This window comes from Chiloscyllium plagiosum, unplaced genomic scaffold (genome assembly GCF_037043375.1).
Source record: "Chiloscyllium plagiosum isolate Xiang-an unplaced genomic scaffold, Cpla_swu_hap1 HiC_scaffold_21, whole genome shotgun sequence".
Classification (NCBI taxonomy): domain Eukaryota; kingdom Metazoa; phylum Chordata; class Chondrichthyes; order Orectolobiformes; family Hemiscylliidae; genus Chiloscyllium; species Chiloscyllium plagiosum.
In genome coordinates, this window is record NW_028270159.1 from 61,967,648 (window position 1) to 61,977,909 (window position 10,262).

At 41.5% G+C, this 10,262-nt stretch overlaps 1 protein-coding gene across 1 annotated transcript; it reads right to left on the reverse strand.

The window, feature by feature from the left end:
* Positions 1-270: 270 nt before the first annotated feature.
* On the reverse strand, positions 271-9,005 carry LOC148146274 (putative G protein-coupled receptor 139). Its single transcript, XM_087998625.1, has 2 exons — positions 8,867-9,005; positions 271-1,253 (listed from the first exon to the last, which is right to left on the reverse strand). The coding sequence occupies exons 1-2, from the start codon at positions 9,003-9,005 to the stop codon at positions 271-273; spliced, it is 1,122 nt and encodes a 373-aa protein (XP_087854751.1).
* Between the last annotated feature and the right edge of the window lie 1,257 nt (positions 9,006-10,262).

Consider the following 10,262-nt stretch of genomic DNA (forward strand, 5'->3'; position numbering starts at 1 on the left):
TTGGATCGGCTCATGATTGGAGGCCCAAAGAGCCTATTCCTGGGCTGTAAATATTATTGGTTCTTTGTTCTTTGTTCTACGTTTCTCACCCCTATTCCTCTGAAGTGAATATCTAACCCTTGACTGCCAACTCTCTGATGTGTGGTTTCATTCAGGCCCTGTCCTTCTCGTTCTCGGGTTGACAATGTTTCTTCTTTCCCCAGTTTTCTTCCATGTTGCTGATCCATAGTTCAGGCTGATTAACTACGCCCCCCACCCCCCTACATCCCTTTACTTTCCATTGTTTAGGGCTATGTGAAGCTGGTTTTGTAACCCAGGGATTAATGTTTGTCTATTGCTGTCTGGATATTTGTGCTGCTCTGAGTTGTTTTGTCTATTCACGAATTTATGAATAGACATTAGGGGATATTTCAACATGCTCTTCAACTGCTCTCTGAACTTGGACTGAGTAGCCACGTAAATAAACGTGTTTGTGCAACAATTTAAATTTCTCAGCATATAGGCAAGCACTTCCAACATCCCACCACAATTGACCACGGAACCATCAAAATCAAAAAAGCAAATAATGTAAACAAACCACAGGAGGATGAAGGTGCCCGATATGGTAAAGAGTAAAATCATTGACTTCCTTCTGCTCTCCATCTCTTGGTCGCTGTATTTTTCATCTTTTTTGTGATGCTTCAGTCCCATACGGACTCGACTGGCCATTAAAATGTGTCTGACTGTCAAGGCATTGATTAACAGAATTAAACCGAATGGTAATAATGGTGTTAAAACCTTTTCAATCATCCTAAATCCAATCCACCTTGGATCTCTAAAGTAGATTTGCTTATTAGAACAGCGCCATTCTACATTTTTAATTACCCACTTAGGTTTATATCTGAAGTAAATGGGAATGTTTTTTAAACATAGGAGAATGCCAGTTGTTGCTAGAACCACAGTCACAGTTTTTTTGGTGCAATATTTCGATTTTAGTTTCCGGCAAGAAATGGCGACAAATCGATCAAAAGTGAAAGTCACTGTGAACCAGACGGAACAGTCTATGGCTACACGGATCACAACATAGAGAGGTCGACACACAGAAGTGAGCTTCATGACATTCAATGGGAAATAATAATTATTGATTCGGCGGAGTATGATCTCAGTTATAATGACCAGAAGATCCGCAAATGCCATGGCCACCAGGTAGCAAGTGGTGCAAGTGGAGAGTCCACACTTTCCCTGAGACATAATCACAATTGCTATTACGTTAACTGCAAAAAATAAAGAAAGACCCGGTGAGCAAAGTTCATGATTCGAGGACAAATAACATCAGATCTGAGCTGAGGTACAGACTATATTTGTACAGAAATGTGTCACAAATAAAAACAATCTCAAACATTAATTTCTATTTCTGAACCCATTTACCCACTGCTCTTCTGATAGTTACAAAACTCAAACATATGTCATTTTCAGCAGTACATGGTCATTAGCATCAAACAGACAACAAGTGGTTGTTACTGAAATTCAGTGCAATTTTAGATTAAGAAATACTCCGAGTAATTCTCTCATATAACAGCACAAGCAGAGTCAGACCCACTCTGCCGTCCTGCCTTTGAGATCATTCCTCTATAAACACATTACACACAACTGTTGCCATTTCACTTGCAAGCCTATTACCTTCAAGAAATGAAAATAGACCATTCCCAATCAGGATGCGTCAACCTAGCTTTTTTGCCTTTTAGGTTCTGTCAGAATTCCACAAGCTTCACAACTAGGAGCATGTTTCTATTTTACAATGTGAAGGTGCCATCAATATTTGGTCAATGTGTTTAGTGCATGTTTGCAATCCTCTATATGTGAATACATATGAACTCCAACACCCCAATATGCTCCATGCTAAATGCAATGTTTCAGAGCTTATTAGAACACAAGATGAAAAAGGATGAGACTGAGAAGGGCAAAACAAAAGGAGAGTTTTGTAAAAGCACAGTTAAAGTGATTTCTTTGAAGTTTTTAGTGAAAGTGTGTTTTAAGGTACAGCGTTCTTAGCTCAGATTGAGAGGGTCATGACTAAGTGCCTGTTCGAGCATCTGATCTTATACTCAAAATTGACATTTTAGTGCAATGTTAATGGAGTGCTGCAATTGTCAGAGATCCCATCTTAAACCAAGTCTTTGTTTGGCCGGTCAGGGAACTACATAAGATGAGACAGAGCTACTTTACTAGAGCAGCAAGTTCTCACACGCCCTGATTTATATTTCCTCCTCAATGAATATGACATGAGGAAATATATTCAATAGAAGAATATTTGTGCATTTATGTAATGGCTTTCACCACCTTGAATAACAGCTGTGTCTCAGTTAGTAATCCGCTCTCCTATGACAATAAGCTTTGTGCTCAAGTCCCACTCCAGTGCTTGAGCACAAAAATATACGAGGAAACTGATAAACTTCCAGATGGCATAGACAGAGTGATAGAGTGGGCAACGCCATGCCAGACAAAACTTAATGCAGAGAAGTGTTTATTGATACATCTTGATAAGAACTAATGAGGAGAGGCAGCATAAAACAATTCTAAAGGAATTATAAGAACACAGAACCCTGGAGTTGTCTGCTCACAGATCACTGATGGTGGCAGCGCAGAGTAATACACACTCAGGATCCTGTTCTCATTGAATAGAAGTGTAGAATACAAAATCGAGAAGGTTATGATGATAAAACACTAATTCACCATCAACCGGAGTATTTCATAATTATGAGCAGTTCGGGAAAAGTGAAAAGTTTAAAAACGGTTGCAGTATGAAAATCTTTGCAGGAATAAATAATTTTAGTCACAAGGATAGATTATGAATGTAGGTTTGCTCACTAAGGTGAAAGGTTCATTTCCAGACGTTTCGTCACCCTCTTAGGTAACATCATCAGTAGGCCTCAGACGAAGCACAGCTGATAATTCCTGGTTTCTATTTATATGTTTGGATTTCTTCAGTTTGGGGATGTCATTTCCTTCGATAAAGTCACTTCCTGTTCTTTTTTTCAGGAGGTGGTAGATGGAGTCTAACTCGATGTGTTTGTTGATAGAGTTCTGGTTGGAATGCATGCTTCTAGGAATTATCATGCATGTCTTTGTTTGGCTTGTCCGAGAATGGATGTGTTGTCCCAGTCAAAGTGGTGTCCTTCCTTATCTGTCTGTAAGGATACTAGTGAGAGAGAACAGAGCTAGAAGGAATAGGCTTAGGGTGAGAAGGCAAAGATATAAAAGAGAGCTGAAGGGCAACCTTTTCATGCAGAGGGTACTATGTGTATGGAATGAGCTGCCAGAGGCAGTGGTGGAGGCTGGTACAATTGCGACATTTAAAAGGCATCTGAATGGGCATACGAATAGGAAGGGTTTGGAGGGATATGGGTCAGGTGCTGATGGGTGGGACTAGATTGGGTTGGGCTATTTGATCAGCATGGATGAGTTGAACCGAAGGGTCTGTTTCTGTTTTGTACACCTCTATGACTCTATCAGTCTCTGACCAGGTGACATAAACAGTTTTGGTTAAATTAGCTTTTGCTGAGACAGACGATAGCAATATATTTACAGCCCATCTAAACAATAACATTTTACTTTAGCCATTCTGTGCTTTAAAAATGTTTTTCAAATTTCAAATTCCTTTTTTAATCTACTGTTAGTTTCATGTCATCATTTAGAATACATCTCTTATACCTTCCTGAAGAGTTATGGAATATCTCCTTGCACATTTCCATTACTTCTCTGCCTTTACGTTTCCAAATTCAACCTTTGCCACAACGTCTTCACAATGTTGTAATGTTTTATTTTCAGGTTATCTGAGTCAAGTCTTTCCAAATTGACTCTGTATGTAATACTACAGCATTTGAAGTTCAATTCTGTCTCTAATATGATTTTATTATTTATCCCGCCACAATATTTTTCCCAGCTCGAAAATAACTTGTTTGCTGGTAGTTTCAGAAAAGAGTTTTCATCAAAACTGTCCTCAATCAAAACTGTCCGAGTATGGCATCAATGAACCCTTGTGAAAATGAAATCAATGGATATCAGCGGGCGCACTTCCCCTAATTGGAGTCATACCTGATACATAGGAAGATAGTTTTGGTTTCTGGGGTCAGTTGTTTCAGCTCGAAGACATCTCTATGTGAGTGCCTCAGGGTAGTGTCCAAGGCTCAAACATCTTCAGCTGCTTTATCAATGACCTTCCTTTCATCTACGGTCAGAAGTGGAGATGTTTCCAGATGAATGTACAATCTTCAGCACCATTCCAGATTTCTCAGATACTGAAGTAGTCCACATTCAAATGCGATAAGTTCTGGACAGTACCTAGATTTGGGTTGACAATCACACCACATAAATGCCAGACGACAACCATGACCAGTAAGAGACAATATAACCACTGCCCCGGGACATTCAATGGTGTTACTGTCACTGATTCTCCTGTGATCAACAGCTTGGGCATTACTATTGAACAGAAACTCAACTAGACTCGACACATAAACACATTTTCTACAAGAGCAGGTCATTTCTCGGAATACTGATGTGAGTAACTCACCACCTGTATCCCCAAAGTCTGTCCATCATCTGCAAGGAGCAAGTCAAAGTGTGGTGGAGTGCTTCCCACTTGCCTGGATGGTGTAACTCCAACAACACTCAAGGAACCTGACACCATCCAGGACAAAGCAACCCGCTAGATTAACTTTACATCAACAAGCATCTACTTCGTCTACCACAACGCTCAGTGGCCACAAAGTGTAACATCCACAAGATGGGCTGATCCTCAGACAGCAGCATCTAAACTCACAGCCACTTGTGACCAGGGCAAGAGCAGCAAATACACAGGAACATCATCACTTTCAATTTCACCCCCACACCCCAAAATCCTGGTGCCAAGCTACTTGCCATTCTCTCTTGAAAATATATCGCTGTTCTTCCACTGTCACTGGGTCAAAACACTGGAATTACCTTCCTAATGGCATTTGTTTGAACTCACTGTGCATTGACTGCAGCAGTTCTAAAAGGCAACTCACCACCACCTTCTCAAGAGCAACTACGGGTGTGCTATAACTGCTGGCCAGCCAGTGACACCCATATCCCACAAAATGAATATAAGAAAGAATGGTTGTCTAAATCAGTTCTCAATTCTGCCTTTTACATTTTGATTTGTGAAAGTTTTGTGAAGTTAAATTGTCCACAATTATTCCCGCAACAGCATTTACAGCTCAATTATTCTCTTTATTTTAAGGTTATTTTAATCACTATCCCACAGGCTACTTATTGCAAAGGTGTTTATTTTATTAGAGACGTTAATTAACTCTTTTTTTTCATCTTCACATGATATCTTGGGTTTGGCTTCACTAAGAAAGACACAAACAAGATAATACAACTGTTGGAGAACACATATCCTCGAAGGGAGAGGAACTGAATGATTACTGGGCAAAAGATGGTGGGGGACTTGATGAGAATAAATCCCCATGATCCTCAGGGCCAATAAGGGGCATCACAGAACACTTAAGGAATTGACCTTGGAAATAGTCAGTGGTTGTCTTTCAAAATTCTGAATTCTGGATTAGTTCCTACCAATTGCAAGTTGAGAAATGGGACACCACTATTTTTTTTCGAAATGCAGTCAAAGGGAATTATTGACTGGTTAGGCTGACACCATTAGTGGGGAAAAGTCTGTTGGAAACCATTTGATAGCAGTGGCAAGATCAGACAAACTCAGCACAAATTTACGAAAAGTAATTTTTCTGTGAAAATTACTAGACATTTTCATGGACCTAATAATAAAGTGGGTCAGAGGGGCCATTGTAAGGCTTAACTGGACTTTCAGAAGGCCTTTAGAATTTCCACATAGAGATTAGCATGTAAAACTAAAGGGTGTGGAATTGAGGAAAGAGTACTGGCATGAAGAACGTGCCAATTGGAGGACGACAGAAAAGAACAGGAAGAAATGGGAATTCGTCTGAGAGACAGGCAGTAGCTGCTCAGGTAGCACAGGGATCAATAATTTACCTCATCTATTCACAATACATATTAATGACTTACATGAGGGAACTTAACATCTTATGTCTGGAACTGCAGACTACGCAAAGTTGGTTGGGATGGAGAGCTTTGAGGAGTAAGCAGAGATATTTCAGTGTATTTTGTACAAGTTGAATGAATGGACAAATTTATAGCAGATAATGTATAATGAGGATAAATGTGAGGTTAGCCACTTCAGCAAATCAGAAATTCAGATTATTATTGATACACTGATAGATTGATAATGTGGGAGTTGCAATGAGACCTGAGTGCCCTTCTGTACCAGACAATGAAGGTGAACATGCAGGTGAGTGGGAGGAGAAGAAGACAAGTGCCATGTTGGCTTTCTAAGCAAGAGGATTCCAGTCCAAAGTGCAATTATCTATCACTATTGTATTAACCCCTGGCACAGCAGAACTGTGGTACGAAGAGAGACTATCAACTAAGATTATACTCACTGGCCTTCAGAAGAATGGGAGGGGATCTCATCAAATTTGTAAAATTGTGAATAAGTCTGAGCAGGTTAACAGACGAAGGATGTTTCTTCTGAACAGTGAGTCCAGAATCATTTGTCACAGTCTACGGTTAGGGCATAGGCTATTCAGGACTGAAATAAGTGGCAGTTTCTTCACCCAGAGAGAGGTGAGCCTGTGGAATTCTCAGCCGAGAAAGATGTTCAGGCCAAACCATTCAAGTATGCTTCTGAAATAGTTTATAGATCGCAATGGATCAAAGGATCTGAGATGGAAGTAGTAGCAGTCTACTGAGAGCATACTAATGGCTTAGGAATGCTCTGAATCCAACACTCCTGCTCACATTTGCTATGTGTTAGGGTTTGCCTCATTGGCTGGGTTTTTAAGAGGTGTTCCATGGCCCTGGGAAATTAATTGTCTTCTCACAGTTTCCAACAATAATCTCGTGTGAAATCATGGAAACTAAATTCAGATGTTGTTTGATTCAGCACAGAGGTGATCACAGAGCTCGGTCCCATCCTTCCAGGGTCCCTTTCCACTTTGTTCCTGGGTTTGCTGGAGCTTGGTAAGCTGTTCCTCGCAAACCCGGGATGGATCCGACAGATCTCTTTCCCCACACCCATTCAGGCTGTGCTCTCAGAGCTTCCACACTCTGCAGCCTCTGCTCCATTTTTTGTGAATGTTCAAAACCAAGACACATTGTAACTACATTCCCTAAGCTTCATTCTGAATTGTATGGTCAAACACTCAGGTCTCCCTGAAATATCTCCAGCAAAACATTCCAGTCCTTCCACTATCTTTCCAGGAACAGAATTAATTGAAGTGCCTATTTCCAGCAAGTTACTTGCTGGGTCCATTGCAATAATAACTGAAGGGCTTCAGCATGTTGCTGTCCACGTGATCAGCTCAGAGTAACGAACACAGGCGCTCAGTGCACAGGCACAGAGCAAGTTTCAAACCCGGGAGTCAATGCGGGGTTGAAACCCCTTTCCAATATGGAGCTTCACAGCCAGCTCCCGATGAAATGGGTGATACCCCAACACATTCAAATTCATTGTTTCTGAGCTTCATAACACAGCACTGCATACACAGGGGCAAAATAACGAGGACAGGGAAAGATACAGCAAGGATAAACATTCACCTTAGAATGGGGTCATTACTTACTGGAGTAGAAGTTTCCGAAATATTGGGTACAATCAGGGTATTCGGACTAATTGGAGGAGTGTAGCCTTCGGGAGTCCAATTGCAAAATGGAACAATTTAATAATGAGACTGTGAGATCATGTGAAACGGTCAGTTATACTTTAATCTGAATCTACAGAGCAGAACGAGTCGAGACATAACCAAACCAGACAGAAGACACTTTGCCGACCACGCTGATGCACTGATCAGTAAAGTGGACTAGTTGCAGCACGGAAGCAGGCACTGATCACTCTCTTGCTCGGTATACCTGCACTAGATAGTGACCGAGCATGGGGAAATTTCCAGGTTCTGCGGTAAATGACTGGAAGTGGTGCTTCCTTGAGTTCATGTCTCTATATCTGTATCTGTGATGCACTTGTAAAAGACAAATACTGAGGGAGTGCAGCTGTGAAAATCGCTATTAGAGACAGAGCAGAGAGAAATCAGTTTAAACATAAACAACTAACAGAGATTTGGGAATGAGACAGAACGAGATAGAGCGATATCATGAACAGATGTCATCACGTGTGTGAGATTTTAAAGTGGAGACACTATAGGAGTTAACATTGAAGCTCACAGGGAATGAGAAAGGGAACGGTTTCGGTCTAACCTCGGGAAAAAACTGTGGAATCTTTGAGTGAGCTTTGGTGATGCAGTTTTGTGAACGGGAACGGGGTCAGCAGGGTCCTGGGAATACCCAAACTGGATTTCACATTTCATGCGTTAAGCAGCAGCTGGGTTGATCCGGTGAAAGATGTTCTTGTGGGTTTAGTAAATACAATGAATAATGGTCAGGATATGGGGCCCGGAAATCAGCCCAGGGAGAGAGGGATCACTGTATATGTGGAAAGGCGGCTGCACCTTCAGATATTGGCCAGGGGTGGAATGGAGTCAGATGAAGGAAATGTAGTTTTTTTTGCCACAATAGAAGACAGTGATTTTATGTTCCTAATCTATAAAGAATGATGACAGGAACAAAATGAATCGTAGTTTACAGATGAAGCTGAGCAATGACCCTCTTATGTGTCTCCCAGAATCAAAAAGAAGACAGACAGTTAGCAATGGTTTGCAGAGCGGAAGATGAATTCAGAGACTCGTCAGATGTAATAACAGCAGCAAGGGCAGTAGAATAAGCGGAAAGAATAACAGTTAAACATGGTTTATAGAAATAACAACCGGGCAGTGAGACTTACCAGGGACGCCAACAATAGCCAGGATGGGATAATAAAAGAATTCAGTCATGTACATTATGTAATGGATTCGCAAGAATAATGGAATCTTATCATAAAAAGCAGAAAGGGACAACAGATCCCAGTATACAGTCCTGTCCATTGTTGTAACATTCACATCCAGTATTACTAGATTCTGGTCCATTGATGAAATATTCCAGCTGATTTTATTCTCAGATTCTAATCTCTCCTTTCCCCGTCTCTGGAGCTGTTGAGTGTCGGAGGTGATGCTGCCACTGACCCTATGGAATGTCACATTGACATGAGCCTGCTTTTAACAGAAAAGCGAGTTACTCCAGTGTCACAGGTAGAATCCATGGAGACTAACATTAATTACAGCCACGAAACAAACAGGTTCATTTCAACTGGGAACCAGAGCAGCAGGTTAGGAAGTGGAGGGACTGAAGTGAAGATAGATGTTAGAATCAGTAATTCCAAAAGGAAGGACAGTCAGAGACAGGTGAATGAACACAATGGCACTGATGCGCTGGCGTGTTTAGTTCAACACAAAGAATACTATGGGTAAGGCAGACGTGCTCAGTGCCTGGGTGAGGACATGGGACTATGGTATAGTGGTCATTACAGAGATTTGATTGAGATGGGCATATGGTTGGCTGCTCAATTTGCCAGGGTTTTGTGTTTTAGATGAGGAAGACAGGAAGATAAAAGAGGTGGAGGAATTGTATTACTCATTAGGGAGAATGTCACTGCTGCACTCAGAGAAGAGGGCTTATCCACTGAGGTAATATGGATACAGCTCATAAGGAAGATGGGTACAATCAGTGTAATCTGATGATGCTAACGCCCCCCCCCCACCCGCCGCCAACAGGCACCGACAAGTTGATTAACACCAGTGTAGGCAGATTCTGGAAAGATACAATAATAACAGGGTTGTCAGCGTGGGTGACTTTAACTTCCCCAAGATTGACTGGGACTCCCTCAAAGCAAGAGGCTTCGATGGGACAATTTTTTTAAGTATAGCCAAGAGGGCTTCTTGAAGTGGTATGTCCAAATAGAGGAGGGGCCATACTGGACTTTGTATTGGCTGATGAGCTCGCCTGTTGACTGACGCACCAGTGGGAGAGCATTTCGGAAACAGTGATCAGAACTGGTTAAGTTTTAAGATACCAATGACCAACAGATAATTCAGGACCATATGGGAAAGGACTCAACTGGGGGAGGGCAAATTATATCAGTATTAGGCAGGAGCTAGTGAGTGTTAATGGGGAGGATCTGCTACAGGTCAAGTCCACATTTGACATGTGGGAGTCGTTGACAAACCTTCTGATCAGGGTTGAGAACCAGCATGTTCCAGTAAGGAGGAAGAATGGGATTGGCAAGGTAAGGGAGCCCTGGATAA

Bases quoted from the DNA above. Each gene is read 5' to 3' on its own strand.
- LOC148146274 (XM_087998625.1), bottom strand. From the start codon at position 9,005: ATGGACAGGACTGTATACTGGGATCTGTTGTCCCTTTCTGCTTTTTAT. The intron at 1,254-8,866 runs GTAAGTCTCACT...TATTTTTTGCAG, and splicing joins GGCTATTGTTGGCGTCCCTG to TTAACGTAATAGCAATTGTG.